The sequence below is a fragment of the Thecamonas trahens genome (genome assembly GCF_000142905.1).
Source record: "Thecamonas trahens ATCC 50062 unplaced genomic scaffold supercont1.1, whole genome shotgun sequence".
Classification (NCBI taxonomy): Eukaryota; order Apusomonadida; family Apusomonadidae; genus Thecamonas; species Thecamonas trahens.
Window position 1 is genome coordinate 589,206 of NW_013657679.1, and position 16,422 is coordinate 605,627.

General features: G+C 63.9%; 10 protein-coding genes across 10 annotated transcripts; 6 read left to right on the forward strand and 4 right to left on the reverse strand.

The window, feature by feature from the left end:
* Positions 1-278: 278 nt before the first annotated feature.
* AMSG_00266 (uncharacterized protein) lies at positions 279-579 on the forward strand (the record flags this gene model as incomplete). Its single annotated transcript, XM_013907670.1, has 2 exons — positions 279-481; positions 564-579. The coding sequence occupies 2 exons, from the start codon at positions 279-281 to the stop codon at positions 577-579; spliced, it is 219 nt and encodes a 72-aa protein (XP_013763124.1).
* A 172-nt stretch (positions 580-751) lies between these two features.
* Positions 752-2,397, reverse strand: AMSG_00267 (uncharacterized protein; the record flags this gene model as incomplete). The annotated part of the gene is made up of 2 exons (XM_013907671.1): positions 752-988; positions 1,150-2,397. The coding sequence occupies 2 exons, from the start codon at positions 2,395-2,397 to the stop codon at positions 752-754; spliced, it is 1,485 nt and encodes a 494-aa protein (XP_013763125.1).
* A 799-nt stretch (positions 2,398-3,196) lies between these two features.
* On the forward strand, positions 3,197-7,067 carry AMSG_00268 (tetratricopeptide TPR_2 repeat protein; the record flags this gene model as incomplete). Its single annotated transcript, XM_013907672.1, has 1 exon — positions 3,197-7,067. The coding sequence occupies one exon, from the start codon at positions 3,197-3,199 to the stop codon at positions 7,049-7,051; it is 3,855 nt and encodes a 1,284-aa protein (XP_013763126.1). The 3' UTR covers positions 7,052-7,067.
* Positions 7,068-7,105: 38 nt separating this feature from the next.
* Positions 7,106-8,001, forward strand: AMSG_00269 (uncharacterized protein). The gene has a single exon (XM_013907673.1). It carries the CDS (start codon positions 7,190-7,192, stop codon positions 7,778-7,780), a length of 591 nt encoding a protein of 196 aa, XP_013763127.1. The 5' UTR covers positions 7,106-7,189; the 3' UTR covers positions 7,781-8,001.
* Positions 8,002-8,061: 60 nt separating this feature from the next.
* On the forward strand, positions 8,062-8,790 carry AMSG_00270 (uncharacterized protein; the record flags this gene model as incomplete). Its single annotated transcript, XM_013907674.1, has 2 exons — positions 8,062-8,112; positions 8,269-8,790. 2 exons carry the CDS (start codon positions 8,062-8,064, stop codon positions 8,761-8,763), a joined length of 546 nt encoding a protein of 181 aa, XP_013763128.1. The 3' UTR covers positions 8,764-8,790.
* Positions 8,785-9,749, reverse strand: AMSG_00271 (uncharacterized protein; the record flags this gene model as incomplete). Its single annotated transcript, XM_013907675.1, has 1 exon — positions 8,785-9,749. One exon carries the CDS (start codon positions 9,747-9,749, stop codon positions 8,793-8,795), a length of 957 nt encoding a protein of 318 aa, XP_013763129.1. The 3' UTR covers positions 8,785-8,792.
* Positions 9,750-10,077: 328 nt separating this feature from the next.
* Positions 10,078-10,839, reverse strand: AMSG_00272 (uncharacterized protein; the record flags this gene model as incomplete). Its single annotated transcript, XM_013907676.1, has 1 exon — positions 10,078-10,839. The coding sequence occupies one exon, from the start codon at positions 10,837-10,839 to the stop codon at positions 10,108-10,110; it is 732 nt and encodes a 243-aa protein (XP_013763130.1). The 3' UTR covers positions 10,078-10,107.
* A 27-nt stretch (positions 10,840-10,866) lies between these two features.
* On the reverse strand, positions 10,867-11,615 carry AMSG_00273 (uncharacterized protein). The gene is made up of 2 exons (XM_013907677.1): positions 11,521-11,615; positions 10,867-11,360 (listed from the first exon to the last, which is right to left on the reverse strand). Exons 1-2 carry the CDS (start codon positions 11,522-11,524, stop codon positions 11,047-11,049), a joined length of 318 nt encoding a protein of 105 aa, XP_013763131.1. The 5' UTR covers positions 11,525-11,615; the 3' UTR covers positions 10,867-11,046.
* A 367-nt stretch (positions 11,616-11,982) lies between these two features.
* AMSG_00274 (uncharacterized protein) lies at positions 11,983-13,719 on the forward strand (the record flags this gene model as incomplete). The annotated part of the gene is made up of 2 exons (XM_013907678.1): positions 11,983-11,991; positions 12,073-13,719. 2 exons carry the CDS (start codon positions 11,983-11,985, stop codon positions 13,717-13,719), a joined length of 1,656 nt encoding a protein of 551 aa, XP_013763132.1.
* A 721-nt stretch (positions 13,720-14,440) lies between these two features.
* On the forward strand, positions 14,441-16,097 carry AMSG_00276 (uncharacterized protein). Its single transcript, XM_013907679.1, has one exon. The coding sequence runs from the start codon at positions 14,644-14,646 to the stop codon at positions 15,913-15,915; it is 1,272 nt and encodes a 423-aa protein (XP_013763133.1). The 5' UTR covers positions 14,441-14,643; the 3' UTR covers positions 15,916-16,097.
* The last annotated feature ends 325 nt before the right edge of the window (positions 16,098-16,422 follow it).

Here is a 16,422-nt window from a genome sequence, read left to right on the forward strand (position 1 = left end):
CCTTGCCATCGGAGCAAGGGGAAGGGGTGGTATGTGATAGTTGCAGTCGGGATCTTGTCTGCTGTTACAATGGCGGCAACTCTTCCCGGTCCCCCCCCCCCCCCCCCCCCCCCCCTCCCCCCTCTCCCCCCTCTCCCCTCCCTCCCCCCCCTTCCCACCTCGCCCCTTCCACCCCCACACCTCTACACTCCAACTCACCCACACCAGGCCGATAGTATTCCTGGTGAGCGAGCCTTCTGTGTGGACTGAGGCAGCAAGCGCTGGCGTTTGAGTACGAGATGGAGGGAGGCCGGCTGAAAGTGGCCGAGGCGGTGTCGGCGGCGCTGCATGCGCTGATGGTGGAGGAGATGATGCGTGTCATGGCGATGGAGGCACCGACGCCGGTGGATGTGGCCGAGGCCTTTGTGATAGCGCCGGATGTTGTAACGGCGGCGCGTGAGGCTGGGCTCGACGATAGCGAGGACCTGGCCGCTCTGCGCGAGTACATGAGGGCGTTGGAAGAGGAGATGGTCTCGGTCCTCTCGCGATCGCTCTTCCAGCGGCAGCGGTATGTGTACTCGGAGCTGGGCGGGATTGTGATGGACGTGTCGTCGCTGGTGGGCGCGCCGATGGCGATGCTCGTCGAGCCCGAGCTGGCGGTGGTGGCGTGGACGAAGCCGGCGCTGCACGGCCGGCCGATGCCAAGCGGCGGCGGCGGCTCGATCCGGCTGCGGCATTACTCGCGGCTGTGAGAGCAGGGATACAATGTCGTTTACAGCTCGGCGGCCTGGTCGGGGAAGATGGTGACATACGTGGCAAAGGCAAAGGCGAGGAGGCCAATGGTGAGGACGGCGTAGGCGACGGAGCGGCCGGAGAAGATGGTCGAGTACGGCGTGACCTGCGAGCCCTTGCCCCAGCGCGAGACCATGTAGTTGTGGGAGAGGATGAGCAGCATGGGCGGGATGATGAGCTCGAGGAAGAAAGCAAAGAGGCCGGTGATGGTGAAGATCTCGTTGAGGTTGCCGGTGTAGAGGCCGAGGCCGAGCGGGGGATGGCGGCGATGAAGCGGAAGAGCAGCTGGCAGAGGCGGTCGGAGGCGCCGGTGAGGCCGCGGAAGGAGGCGATGAGCGCGTTGGGCGCCGAGTGGAAGAGGTTGTCGCCGAGGGTGACGCAGATGAGCGGGTAGACGGTGAGCATGTCCAGGGTGGGGAAGAGCATGACCGAGAGCTTGACAATGTACGCCCACCAGAGGGTGTGGCCCTCGCCCCAGCCGCCAGCGCGGCCGGTGTACGAGTTCCAGTTGAGGGTGATGAGCGGGGTGACGCCCGAGCCAAAGGCCATGCCGCAGAGCGCGCCGATGAGGAGGTAGCAAAAGGCGGCGACGGAGATGCCGGCGGCGGTGAGGCCGAGAAGCGAGCGCTTGGGCGTGATGGGCTGGATGACGTTGGGCATGTTGTAGTGGACGTTGAGGGCAACGGCCGAAAAGGTAAAGGCGGTGCCAAAGCCGGACCACTTGACATGCTCGGTGGCGTGCGAGATGTATGGCGCCGATGTCGATGACGACTCGGGATCAAAAGTGTTCGGGTACTTGAGCGCCACGCCTGCGCTGATGACGAGGACGCAAAAGGCGCAAAACCGGTAGACGGTCATGATCATCTGCAGCCACTTTTGCTCCGCGACGTCGCGGGTCGAGACGATGACGACAAAGATGCCAAAGGCGGTGACCCAGAGGTAGTACCCGGTCTGGCACGAGTGGCTCGGGTCATCGTAGATGGAGCAGTCCTTGGAGAGCGCGTACTTGAAGAAGAGCGTGTCGGCCGACGAGGCAAAGACGGCAACAAACGACCAGAGCACACCGTAGCAGTACAGCGCCATGACCACCTGAGTGAAAACCTGCATGCGGACGCCGCCAAACAGGCGCGAGGCCGCCACGAAATCGAACCTTCGATACCCGATGCGGTTGCGGGGATAGCCAGCGGCATCGGCCTCGGAGGCGGTGCCTGCGGCATCGAGCGTCGACTCGGTTCGCCCACGGCCGGCAACAGAGCCTGCCTTGGCTGAGGAGTACTCGTCGGCTTCTGCATCGCCTCTGGCGGCGTGCGGGTGAGCGTGCGGGCCCGAGTTGACGAGTGATGATGACTCGGTGAGAAGCGGCTTGCCCGAGTCTGTGAGGGCGAGGACGCCCTCTGCGCGGGCAAGGACCTCGACGACGTAGAAGACACAGACGAGTGCGAGAAAGGCAAAGATGATGACGCAGATGGTGGTCAGTCGCCAGCCGGCCTTGTAGTAGGCAAAGGGAATGGAGAAGACGCCTGTGCCAATGATGTAGTTGATCATGGTCCCAAACCCGACCAGCCGCGAGTACGTCTCCACCTCTTCTGTCCCGCCAGTCACGCGTGGCACCTCATACGTCGGCATGTAGTCACAATGTCCGAGTTAGAGTGGTTGTGGATGGGCTTGTCTGCTTCTCTTGTCGCGAAGTCGAGTCTGTCTTGTCTTTGCCCTTGCCTGTGCGTCGAGTCTGTCGCCGTGTGTGTGTGACACTTTGCCCGCCAATTCGAGTACGTCACACGACGTCATCAACACGACATGACACGTTGCCCGACTGCCGGCCTATGTGGGCGATGCACACGTTGCTACACAAAGGTGAGCGTGACCGAGCGGGAGGCAGAGGCGATGCCATCGGCGGGGAGGAGGGTCAACGTCGACACGGCCAGGTTGGCCAGGGGGCGAGATGCACGAGATCTCTTGCCGCCCAGCAATGGTGTCGTGAGCGAGATGTCGCTGCTGTCAGCGAGGGTGGCAAAGGACACGGGGCCGTTGGCGCGTGATCCGATCATCGGCGAGATACTCCAGGTCGATCGGGACGGGCGCTGGCATATCGGCCAGCTACCCCCATCACTTCCCCATCGCGATGATCGCCTTTGTCTTGCGTGATCTCATGCTCTCGCGTGCGCGCTCGTATCTGGGATGAGCATACAGGTTGGCCCGATTCAACCGCATTACAGCCAGCAAAGCTGCAACATGCTCGTGAACAACCCTACATGTAGCTGTGATGACCTTCCACCCTCTTCCACACGGCCAGCAAGAGCCCGGTAGCTTGGCCGGTGGAAGGCTCGAAACGGCTTCTTTCTCAGAATTTTTTCGGCTTCTCCAGTTTCCACCAGCGGCTGTCTCACGCCTGTGCCCAGTGCAGCACAGAACACCCGACTCCATCATGGCAGCACACATGGTCACCCTGAACAGGACAGATCACGCGTTCTGCATGTACTCAGCTGTGACGTCACGTGCGGAGCCTTTGCTCTCTGACTTTGTGAAGGGTGTATTTGCAGCGGGTTTCTCGCCGGTGGCCGACCGGACCTGGTTCCAAGCGCTGAAGACGACGCTGACACGGACCATGAGCGTGCACTTGAAGACGGTCGACGATGTGCTTGATGTATACTCGGCGACTTTTCTCCTTCGCAAGCAGTTCAAGCTCGTACTGGCCGTACTCGGCTGGTTGCCCGAGTCTGAAAACGCCGCGCACCTGCACAAGGCTGTCGACACCATCTTCTACTCGCGCAACTGGATCTCCCACGGCTCACTGCGCCTAGGTGAGGCCGAGCGCGCCGTCAACGCGCTGAAGCATATACTGCGCACCATATCGCCTTTCCGGCTGGAATCTGTGCTTGAAGCAGTGCGTGGTGTCGAAGAGAAGTATGCCCCAACACCGCTGGCCGACGTGACCGGCGTGCTGGCGCAGGTGTGCGCCGGACTGGTCGCCAGGCCGTCTGAAATCGACGCGCTAGAGTGGGTGAAGGACCAAGCGGATGAGGTGACTCTGTCCGATGTCGAGTACGCGTATGTGGTGATGCGCCGTGGCTTTGCGGAGCTATTCAACGCGTTCCGTTCTGTACTCCATGATTGCCGAATCACCAAACCTGACGAGGCGCATGTGCTCTGCTGCTTTGACTGCAAAATGATGGTGCTCAAGTGCCGAGACTTTCCTTTCGATACCGAGGCGCAGCTGAGTAACAGCGAACGAGCGAGCAAGGATGCCTTGACTACTCACTTGGGCAAGGAAGGGTGCACCGCGTGCGCCGAGACGGTCGCATGGTGCTGCCACGATGTGGCCTCGCTCAAGAATCACCTCGACAAATGTACCATTGGCGACTCGGCATGTGGCAACGGCATGGGCGATCTAACCATTGATCTAATGGCACTCGTCAAGCAGCGCCATAACATGGCGCACGGTAGTGCTGACGCAACGGGATGGGTCGTCCTCAACCGTCTGGGTGCGCTGAAGCGGGTACTCGACGCGCTGGCAACCAGGACATACCTTTCCGACGACCGTGCATCGCATGTTGGCGCATGCGCCGCAAGTGTCGCGAACGAGATGGACCAGCTCACGAGCGTGCTGCGCGACTCTGTAGGTGGATGCGTGGAGGAGCGCATTGAGGCGGTGTTGGAGCAGCTCGGGTCAAGCTTTCAGCCTGTCGTCATCAAGTGCCCTGTGGTGAAGGCAACACCACTCCCAACGAACATCGACGCGGCACAGCACGCCCTGGGCGGATGTCTCGTTTGCGTCTGGCATGGCAAGATACCGCAGTTGTCAGACGGCGCAGCCAGAGACACCATGCTCACCCAGCTCCGCGTGCTGCGCGTCGCAGTCGCCAAAGAGCGCAAGACGTACCGTTTGCGCAGCTTGACTGAGATTGCGGCCAAAATCCACGAGCTGGCGAACAAGAGCAAGACCGACAAAGCCAGAGCTGATCTCGAGAGCATGCTTCAGCTGGTGGGCGTGTCGACTGAGATGTCGGATGACGAATTGGGCGAGACTGTGCTAAGCTGGATAGACTCGCTCGACGTCTGTGTCTGCCATGCACCCGTGCGCTCAGCGATCGTTGAGCCGGCCACCTGCTCGTGTGAGAAGGAGCTGCTTGCATTGGTGCCGAAGCGCGAGCGCGCGTTGTTTGGACGAGATCGCATCCAGGCGGCTTGTGTGGCGCTCAATGACGACGAACTCCCGACGAAGTTTGCGAGGCTGGCGACTTTTCTGCAGGCCATGGACTGCGAGGTGGCTCGGGATGTGTTTGCTAGATCTGGCAAGGTGATTGCCCGCGTTATGGCGATGAGGACTACGGTGCCGTTCGGATTTTTGCGGCGCGAGATCGCTGGCGTGGACGCAAAGTACGTTGGTCGGCACGACAAGGTGAAGCAGCTCACAGACGCTTTCGAGGCCGCCGCCGCTTCTGATGGCCGCGGGCCGGTTCAAGCATTCATGGTGTGCGGCGAGACAGGAATGGGCAAGACAACGACGGTCGTTGAGGCGCTGCGACAACATCACCGCAATGGGCGCGTGTTGGCGGAGAAGGGAAAGTGGGTGCTGCACATGCGTGTGCAGGGGCGGATGGTTCACGAAGCACTCGATGAGCTTGCGGCGATTGCTCGTGAGCAGCGCGCCGCACTTGGTGTGGCAGCAGACGTTGTAGACGACGGCGAGTATGTGGAGAGCCTGGTGAAGTTCTGCCGTCGCGATGAGACGGTGTGGGTCCTCGTTGTTGACGATGTCTTGGCCTGCAGTGTGTGGAATGAGATCTGCGGCAAGTTTGCTGGTGTGCCCGGCGGTGTAGTGGTGGGTACATCGCTTGCGGACGAGTCGGTCTGGGCCGAAGCGGCCGTTGACATTGTGCGGCTGGAGCCGCTCACCCGTGATGAGGCCAAGGTGCTTGCCAAGCGGGTTGGGCTTGACCTCGAGCCTGATGTCTGGGACGAAGTTGCAGCGTTCTGTGACAAGACATTGCAAAACCTGCCGCTCGCGGTGCGGCTGTTTTTCACCCAGGCAAGAAACCGGTGCGGAGTTGAAATCCAGAGCCTAATGCAGGACCCTGTGTTTGTTCTCGAGGGCGGCGAGGAGCATTTGCGCGGGGTACTCGGGACGATGCGCTTGGCGCTGCGTGGACTGGATGACAACGCCCGCGGGATGATGGCTGTACTTGCAGTGATTGATGTCGATCGCGTACCTACGTTCCTGCTCGACGGACGCGTGATCGACGGTCTTGTAATGGAACCTGTGGATGGCGTTCCGCTGTCGAAGGGGTTGGCGGCTGACCGCGCGGCACTGGTGCTGCGCCAGGAGGGGCTTGTGCGACTTATGAGCGACGAACGTGGGCGTGTGTGGTACCAGACCCACGCACTGATTCGCGAGGCTGTGCGTGTGGCTCTAGGTGGCGATGTTGTGAGCAATGGTGGGGTAGTGGCGAGTCGGCTGATCGGCGCGCGCGTGAAGTACGACGGTGAACGCGTTCCGGAGTTGGTGTTTGGCGAACTGGCCGACGTTCTGGAGACGGTCTGGCGGGCGAACTGGCCAGAAGCAGATGTATGGGTGTTGTCGGTTGGTGAGCGGCTGGCACACGCGCATGTCATGCTCGATCGCGTCATGGGGTGGGCCGACGCGGGAGTCGCGCGACATGACAAGGACGAATGCTCCCTGGTGTCATTCCGCAACTTGCGTGGCCGGGTCCACCAATCACGGGGCCAGTACGGTGAGGCGCTGGCCGAGTACCGTGCAGTGCTTGCTGTGGGCGAGCGGGAGGACGTACTCGGCCCCGAGCATCCATCGACGCTGACGACGCGGCACGGCATTGCTGGCGTGCTGGAAGCACAGGGCCAGTACGCCGAGGCGCTGGCCGAGTACCGTGCAGTGCTTGCTGTGCAAGAGCGGGAGGACGTACTCGGCCCCGAGCATCCATCGACGCTGACGACGCGGCACAACATTGCTGTCGTGCTGGAAGCACAGGGCCAGTACGCCGAGGCGCTGGCCGAGTACCGTGCAGTGCTTGCTGTGCGCGAGCGGGAGGACGTACTCGGCCCCGAGCATCCATCGACGCTGACGACGCGGCACGGCATTGCTGGCGTGCTGGAAGCACAGGGCCAGTACGCCGAGGCGCTGGCCGAGTACCGTGCAGTGCTTGCTGTGCAAGAGCGGGAGGACGTACTCGGCCCCGAGCATCCATCGACGCTGACGACGCGGCACAACATTGCTGGCGTGCTGGAAGCACAGGGCCAGTACGCCGAGGCGCTGGCCGAGTAGCGTGCAGTGCTTGCTGTGCGCGAGCGGGATGACGTACTCGGCCCCGAGCATCCATCGACGCTGACGACGCGGCACAACCTAGCCGTCGCTGCTCTTCTTGGTGGAAAGTCGCACGCGGCGCTTTCGCTGCGCTGTTTGATGGATCATGCTGGGATTGATGACGCCCTCGTACTGGTAAGCTGTCTTGCAGTCGTGCACTGGAATGGTGCATGCGACATGGCGTCGACCGTCGCTCATCACTTTCCACATGTCCTTGAAACGCCTCTCGTTGGCGATACACAATCCGAGAGCACTTGGATTCTGACACACCTGATCCTTGCGGTTGTTCTTGTGGCAGGCAAGTTCCGTGATCATGCTGCCGCTGCCGACCACCTGGCTGCGGTTGTCGACCTCGTAGGCGATCGTGGGCTTCCTATTCATTCACGACTGCTCGACAACCTTGGGTTCTCGGCCTTGTGCTCTGCTCCAGACGTGCTGACTACAAGGATCCGCCGCTATCGCAAGGAGCACAGACGGCGCACGAAGCACGGTGAAGTGCTTGCTCCGCCTCCATTGTCACTCGACGAGGTCATTGTTGCGCTTCGTGCGCGGTTTGGTGATGATGGCAGTGGTGTCGCCGAGGCCGAGCCAAGTGATCAGGCTAAGGGCAAGTCGAAGATGAAGAGCAAGAGCAGGAACAAGAAGAAGAAGAAGGCCAAGAAGAAGAACAAGGGGCAGCGGCGACGATAAAACTGTATTGCCATCGACCGTCTCGCCAACCCACGCGTCTATCCGCTTGCGCCATCACCGGCAAAGTTGAGAAGGGGGTACCTACCCAGCTGCCGATCTACCAATTGATGCCGTCGGTGTCGAGGCGACTGGGGTAATAGGCGAATGATAGGGTGGCTTTAATGGCCCAGCTTCGTTGTCGTCCATCGCCCGCTGCCCGTGCGACCACCCGCCGACCAGCCACCAGCCACGAGCCTTGGTGGACAAACACACTTGTCTTTGCGGCTGTCGACAGAGGGACCATGCTGCGGATGACCCATATCAGCCTGCCTGTTCTGGGCCAGGCCTCTGCTGTACGGGGCGTGATGCAGCCTGTGTTGTGTGTGTGTGTGTGTGTGTGTGTCGGGGGCAGGGGGCCATCCCGGACCGACGCGGCGGAGGGGTGAAGCGGGGTCTGGGAGGGGGAACGGGGGGACTGACAGTGGATGGAGGTGTGGACCGGGGTGTAGCGGAGTGTGTCGAAGCGGGCAGCCAAGCCACTGCAGGTGCTGGTGGCCAAGGATGGAGTGGAGGTGGCCGGGCGGGCGCGGGTGCGCGGCGAGCGGGTCGGCGTGGCGGCTGGCTTTATGCGCAACAAGCTGTACCCTGCGGGCGATGCGGTGTATGACACCGAGGTCAACCGGGCGCTGTTTGCGCGCGAGGAGGCGATCGAGGCGGCGACCAAGGCGGCGGCTGGTGAGCGGGCTGCACAGGCCGAGGCCAATGCGAGCGCGGCCAAGGCGGTGCTGGAGGTGGCGGCGGGCAAGGGCGAGCTTGCGGTCGCGCTGGAGCCCGGACGGAACGGCGCCAACGTGTTTGGCGTGGCCAAGGCTGTCGGCGACGGTGCAGCTGGCGATGCGAGTCTGATCTCGCTGCTCGGCCTGCCCAAGGCTGTGCTCGGCCAGGGCGTGCACGAGGTGGCTATTGCCGGCTCGGCAGCCAAGCTGACGGTTCGGGTCGGGTGAGGTGCTTCGTAAACGATAGGGATCGCGATTTATGCGCGACGTGGATCGAGGAGCGCGGCGTGGGCGAGCGAGGCGAGATCCTGGAGTCGTGCGGCGCGGGAGGCGCGGGTGTGGGCGAGCGAGTCGACAAAGGCGATCTGGTCGTCGTCGAGGACCAGCGCCGACCACTGCGCGGCAGCGGTGTCGCAGGAGAACGGCCGCAACGGAGCAAGCTGAAAGGCGTCGTCGGGAGCAGACGTGTTGGCGGAGACGGCGAGGCGCGTGGCGCGGTCACGCTGCAGGGTGGCCACAAAGATGGCGGCAAGCGAAGCCGGCGTAGTGAGCAGGACCGAGAGGATCTCCTTCTTGGTCGCCACCACCCGGCGGCGGCGCTCGGCGTCAGCAGGCGTGTCATCGGCAGCTGCCTCGGCAGCCGCCTCAGCAGTGAGTGCGGTGATCTGTACGAGGAGCTGCGAGATGCGAGTCGAGGAGAAAGCGACGCGGATGCGCCACCCGAGGACAGCAGCAGCAAGGCGGTCAGTCGAGCTCGGGGCAAGCGCCTTGTCCTGGCGCGGCGTCTCGTCGTCTGACCAGGCCACAGCGGCCGTAAAGTCAGCGGCACCCGACGATGACTCGAACACGTCGGAGATATCCGCGGTGACAGCGGCGCCAGCGATGGAGGCAGAATCCGAGTCCGACGTGGTGGGGTGTGGCTCGGCATGGGTGTCTGGCCAAGCCACGTCGTCCACGCCAGCATCCGCTCGCCGCCACGACTCGCCAGCCGACGCCAGGCAGTCGACACCGACAGGCGCACCGTCCACACTGCCGCCTGCACCAGCATCCACCCGCTGCCAAGACTCGCAAGCCGCATCCAGGTGAGCAATATCAAGCCCGTCGTCTCCAGCCTCCGACCCGTCGTCTGCGCCAGCATCCGCTCGCCGCCACGACTCGCCAGCCGCCGCCAGGCAGTCGACACCGACAGGCACGCCGTCCACGCTGCCGTCCATGCTGCCGTCTGCGCCAGTATCCGCTCGCCGCCAAGCACTTGCACCTTCCACCACATCTCCAGCCCCAGCCCCAGCCTCCGACCTCTCCTCCGACCCGACACTGTTGTCGGCCTCGGCGCCACCCTCACCGCCCTGGCCACTCTCACCCCGCCGCCACCCGGCTGCTGCAGCCACAATCGCATCCATCCCCAATCCCTCCTCCATCCCGCCATGCCCACTGCCGCTGGCGTCTCTCTCGTCGCCTTCCATTCCGCCGCTCGACTGCACAACCACGCGACGAGTGCTTCGCCCGCCGGCTGCTACCTCGCTCCATCGCTCCCGCGCGCCATGGGATCCCATCGTTTATCCCCACACCACCTCACATGACGTTCCAATCGCCGGTCTTGCGGTACTCAACAAGGACACGCCGTGCTGCGCGGGCTACCCTTTTGTCGGCGTCGTTGTGGAGGATCTCGATGGCGGCGATGACGTCGGCTTCGAGGCGGAGCGGCGAGCCGTCGCAGAGGTTGTGAAGAACCTGGTAGCGGACGTCCGGATCGGGGTCGTTCACCATGGCCATGATGCGCTTCCAGAACACGTCGATGTCCTTCTTGACGTGGCAGGGGCAGAGCTCGCGGAGTGCCAGCCGTCGTTCGCGCGCATCGACCGCACGAGTGCCCTCCATGAACACCTCGAGGCTAACCGCGCACGAGCCGCTGGCCTCGGCAACCCGGTCGTTCACCTCACCAAGCGAGAGCGGCTTGCCCGAAACAGAGTCGACGCACGCGAGGGCGTACGGATGGCTGCTGTCGGCGATGGCGATCGAGGCGGCTGGTTGGCTCTCGGCTCGCGCGCAGGACGCGGCAGCCACGCTCGCCTGCGCGGCGCGGAGCACAAACTCGGCCGCGGCGGCCACCGCAGTGTCTTCGTCGACGCCGGCGTCAGCGAGAAGCTCGCTAAATGCATCCATCCAGTCGGCAGGCACCGATGGCTCGTCGGCGGCCTCGGCAATCAGCACTGCCAGTGCCTCCATCAGACCGGCCTCTGCCGGCGGAGCGCGCGAGAGCACGTGCGAGAAGACATCAGACGCTAGATCCAAACTCACCTCCATGGCTACAGAATGTATGCTCAAAAGGAATGTGCACTCGGGTTTCACTCGGCCGCGCGCAGTATGCGACGCGGTTTTGCCGCGACGGCAGTCGGAATGGTCGGAAGGCTTCGGCGTGTGGAATACTCGGCCGAGCTGGTTGCCTGGCAACGGGCGAGCCAGCGACTCGAGACGGCACGACGCGATGAGGGCGGCACGTTTTGGGGACGACTACGAGGAGGATGCGGGCGCGTCGGCATCTGTCGGCTTCTCCGGGTTGTGCTTGAGAAGGTAGAGGGCGAGGTACTCGACGGGGTTGACAGGCCGCTCCTTGACCAGCTGGTTCATGCCCTGCAGCAGCAGCGGGACGACCGTCTGCTCCAAGTACGCCCGCACGCCTGCGCCTTCTGGGTTGATCGACTCTTTGACTGCCAGCGGCGCCACCATCGACGGCAGCACCATCGCCGGAGCCACCGTCTCTCCGCCGGTTGCCGTCGTCGTCTCGTCGCCCTCGGTCGTAGCCGCAGGCACCGGGTTGGGATCGCCTGCCCACAGGAGAAGAAGGGGAGGAAGGGGAGAGGGTGTGAGTGAGATGGAAGGGAGGGCGGGGAAGGGAGGGAGGGGGGGAGGGGGGTCAAGGGGGTCAGGGCGGGGCGGGGCAAGACGGAGGCGGGGCAGTGTGCTGCGGACAGGCCTGGGCCGTACTCATGGTATGAGGGAGGTTGAGGAAGGTAAGGGTGTGGAGAAGATGTGTCTGTGTGTGGGGGGAGGGGGGAGTGTGGGGAGGGGAGAGGAGGAGGGAGGGTGAGGGGAGAGAGGTATGGGGAAAGGGAGCCCTGTCGCAATGGTGTGTGGGCTGCCGGTGGTGGTGGTTGGTGGTGGTTGGTGGTGGTTGGTGGTGGTTGGTGGGCAAGGACCAAACTTGGGCGCAAAGTTGGGCGCCAACTCGGGCGCGCCAAGGTCACCGCCACTGGCTTCCCGCCACCGCTCTCCCTCTTTCCCGCCACCAGTACCCCGCCACACCACCACTACACACATACGCATACACATACGCACCCACACCCACACACACAAACACACACATTTATACATACATACACACATACACACATACACACACACGCACACACACGCATATACATACCCCCCCTTCCCAGCACCCTCACCATGGCACAGGTACGCCTCTTCCGCTCCTCCTCCCCCGCTCCCCTCCCAGCCCCTCCCCGCCCCCTTCACTCACACACTGTGCAACAACAGCATACACCGGTGCCGCGGCTATCGCTGGAGTTTGCCAAGGTGGAGTACCAGCTCAAGCTGGCGCTGCAAGCGACGACGGTGGAGCTGGACGAGGTGGCGGCCATCGGCAACCCAAACCTCTCGCTGGCCTTTGAGGCCCGGGCGGCCGAGATGATGACGCTGTACGCATGGGTCGACGCCGCGCTGGTGGGCGATCTCAACTCGGTGGACGAGGTCATGGCGCGCGGGTTCCGGTTCCAGGACGCTGGCATGCTGTTTGCTGTCGGCTCTATCGTCATTCCCGACGGCGCGCCGCGCGACCACCAGTACATGCTCTGCAAGATTGCCGTGGGGCGGTCGTACGTGGTGGAGGAAGAGGCGCTGCAGGCGGCGCGGGTCGAGATCCCCGAAGGCTACGACTCGATCTATGTCCACTCGGCGGCGTCTGAGGAGGCGCACGTGTACCACCACGAGTACCTGCTGCAGGACCCGGCCCAGGTCCTCCCGCTCTTCCTCGTCAACTTTAAGTTTGACCCCGCGTCCGAGGCTGCAGCCGGTGTCACGCTGTGCGAAGTGTGCGAGGAGGCCGAGGCCACGCTCTACTGTCAGCAGGACGACGCGCGGCTGTGCAAGGAGTGCGACGCCGAGATCCACTCGGCCAACAAGCTTGTCCAGCGCCACACGCGCTCGGAGCTCGGCGCCGTTCCGCTCGCCTTTGGCGACTGCGCCTACCACCCAGGCAACTCGGTTGAGTACTTTTGCCCCATCGACCACGTCCCGGTCTGCGTCCACTGCAAGATGATCGGCTCGCACGCCTCGGGCGAGGCCGCCTCGCACAAGCTCATCACCATCCGCGAGGCCTATGCCGCCGCCCTCGACGCCGCCAACCGCGACGACCCGACCGTTGGCTCCAAGCGCTCCGACATTCTGAAGAAGCTCTCCGGCATCGACTCGTCCCTCCGCGCCGTCCAGGCCAACGCCGCCGCCGCCGAGGAGCGCATTTACGAGCTCCTCCAGGCTGCGCTCTTCCAACTGCAGGTCTCGACCCAGGCCAAGCTCGCCCTCCTCCTCGGCGACGAGCTCGAGATGCGGCGCCAGCTCGGTGAGCTCGAGCACATGGACGCGTTCCTCACCTACCAGCGCTCGGTCCTCAAGCCGACCAACTTTCTCGAGGCCTGGAACAAGCACCTGCTCCTCCGCGCCGAGATCCACGACACTGCGCCCGAGTCGCTCCGCCCGCTCTCGGACGTCCAGGCCGACCTGCAGGTGGTTGGCGAGGTGGTTGTCACCACCGCCTCGGCCCAGGGCCCGGGCCAAGGCATGCCGCCGGTGGATCACGCCCGTGCCGCCCACGACCTCGACATGCGCGCCATGCTCGCCTCCAAGGCCTCGTCCAACTTTCGCGCCCTCGTCTTCCGCGACTCGCCGGCCCGGGTCCCCGACCCGGCCGACCGCAACCCGGCCGCTGCTATCGAGTCGTCCATGATTGCTGCTGGCGACCTCGGCCGCTCCGACTACGGCCCGCGCCACGACGACTCGGTCCTCCGCGCCCACAACGATTCGATGCTCTCGTCGGTCCCGCACTCGGCCGCAAAGCCGGTCGTCAAGTCGACCACTGACCTCTGGTCCGAGTCGCTCAACCGCCACTTTGCCGCCCACCCGCGCTGACCACCGGCCCCGGAACCCTCCCCTCTCCCCCCTTTCCCCCTCCCGTCAAACAGGCTCGACGCCCTGCGCAAGTGTCTCAGGAAGCTCCAGCCAGCCCATCGCCCACGCCAACACGCCCACGGCGGCGGCCACCACACCGGCCACCACCGCCGTCCGCCGAGCTTCGCCCATCACCTTGCTCTGCGCCGCCCGATTCTCTGCCAGCTGAGCCTCCAGCACAGGGATCTGCTCCTCCAAGTGTCGATAGCTGCACTCCCCGCACCCCAGACCATCCACAGCCATCGACGCCATCATCCACACGTGAGTCCTTCCCCCCCCCCCCCCCCTTGCCGCCCAGACCGTGATCCCCTCTCTCCCCTCTCCTCTGCACCGTACTGCAGCTTGGACTCTGTCCTGGCCATACGGACTCTCGCATTGTGGACCTCCTTCTCCAGCCTATTCTCCTCCTTCCGCAATGCCTCCAGTCCGTCCATGGCTCTGTAACAAGTCGAGTGATGGCGAGGCGAGTGCGAGAGAGGCCGCCAGAGGTGGTCGAGGTGGCCAGGGTGAGTGACGGGCAGAGCTGGCGACCGGTCACCGCAACAGTCACAGCCTCAGTCACAACCATACTCATCTCGTTGAAGACGTGGGTGTCAATTAGAGGAGCGCGAGTTTGTTCGTGACATGGGGAACAACGCAGGAAAGCCGGCGGGTGGGTCTGCTGGGGCGGCGGGTGGCGGTGGCGGCGGGACAGACCGGCGGCGGGAAGAGGCCAAGACGCCGACAGGGACGGTGGTCGCAGACGAATCGGAACGTGGTCTGCACTCGGAGATCGGCGGGAGACAATTGGAGCGCCGGAAAGAGGCAGGGAGATCGCTGCCGGGTGATGTTGGAGACTCGGGCCTGCCGACCATCGTCTGCGCGGCGTGTCGAGAGGCTGTTCCGATGGACTCGCTGGAGAGCCACTCGGCGACGTGTGTCCCGCAAAGGAGGCGCGGGTCGCGGAAGAGCTCGATGAGCTCGCGACCCAGGGCGACAAGCTCGGGCGGTGAGAGGAGCGGAAGCGAGAGCAGGAGCGAGAGCGAGGCGGCTGCGGATGGCGACGGCGCGATCGAGTCGAGCAGCGATGGGTGCTGCGGCGACGCAGCCGATTGGCGAGCCACGGTGTCCGAGGCCACTGTGGCCGAGGTAGACGACGCGGCGTTGGCGCTTGTGGAGGCACTGGTGAGCGCAGTGTCCGAGTGGGCAACCGACGGCGCGGTGGCGCCGGATCCTGTGCTGGAGGCGCTGGAGGCGTTTGCGGCGGCGCTGCCGGCGGCCTCTGCGGCGCAGGCTGCTGCCCATCCGCTTGTGTGCATTGTGTCACTGCTGACCGACGCGCTGGCGACGTGTGCGGGAAAAAGAGCATCGAACGCGGCTTACCTCGCGCAGGGCATTGTCGATCTCTGCGCTCTGAGTGTCCAAGCGCTTCGGGCGGCAGTCCTGCGGCAGTCGGCGGAGCTCACTGCCCGGCAGGAGAAGCTGATGGAGACGCTCGCCGAGTTTGTGCCGCTTGTGCCATCGGTCACCTACGCTGAGGTCTCGCGGGCGCTTGATGATGACCCCGAGTATCTGCAGGCCACCTTTGCGGCACTCCTTGTCACGTCACCGGCAACACTGGTGTCGGCCGAGGATGAGGCTGAGCCGTCACCGGTGCCGCTGCCCGAGCTCGCGGCATCGCTCTCGCTGGATGAGGCCAGCAGTGACAGCGAGGAGCCGTGCGATGGTTCAAGCGACAAGGCGTTGAGTGTCGAGTCGGCCGCCGAGGCGGGAGACGAGCTGGATGCGGCGTCGCTCTCGGCCGAAAGTCGCGGTGAAGAGTCGCTGTCAGAAAGCGGCGGCGACAAGCCGAATGCACCGTCGCTCTCGGCCGAGAGCAGCGACGAGAAGTCATTGTCGGAGCGCAGTGATGGCGCTACGGCGCCGGCGGTTGTGGTTGCGGCGCCGACCACCACAGTAGGTAGTGGCGGTGATGCTGCTGTGCTGCTCCCTGCCCTGCACGACTCGGACGATGAGTTCTTTTCGTGTGCGACGGTGGCGCCTGGTGTGGGCGGGTACCTCGCGAGCGCGCCCGATGGTGGGTTTGGCATGGCTGTGGTCGCAACGCGCGCGCCGTCGCTAGAGTGGGAGCTCGATGCGTTTGACGCTGCGCCGACGCCAACGCCGGATCATCCGTAGTGCGTCTGGAGTGTCTGTCTGTGTTTACCAACGCATGTGCGCTCGATCAGTTCTTGACGTTGCGGGCAGCAACGTAGTGGTAGAAGATGATGAGGCCAAAGATAGAGATGCCGAGAAAGTTGGCAAAGTAGCCGAGCTGGGTATCGGTGATCATAGCAGCTGTAAACCGTCGCCAGCAGTCACCATACGTTGCCAGTCCGTCGCAGCCACGCACCGTCACAGTTACATCGACCCATCCCAAAGCCACGACACATGTACGCCCATGACAAGCAGTAGCCACCAGCAGCAGTAGCAGCAGCAGTAACAGCAGCAGCAGCAGCCCCAACACGTCCACCAGCAGCATGCCGACCACCACGACCACCACGACCACCACACCAGCACCAACCACACACACACACACACACACACACACATACACACACACACACACACACACACACACACACACACACACACACACACAATACGTCCACACCCAGTGAGTCCCCCTCCCTTCCCTCCCTCCCC

Excerpts from the sequence above, each read along its gene's own strand:
- AMSG_00269 (XM_013907673.1), top strand. The coding sequence starts at position 7,190 with ATGGATCATGCTGGGATTGATGACGCCCTCGTACTGGTAAGCTGTCTT.
- AMSG_00276 (XM_013907679.1), top strand. The coding sequence starts at position 14,644 with ATGGACTCGCTGGAGAGCCACTCGGCGACGTGTGTCCCGCAAAGGAGG.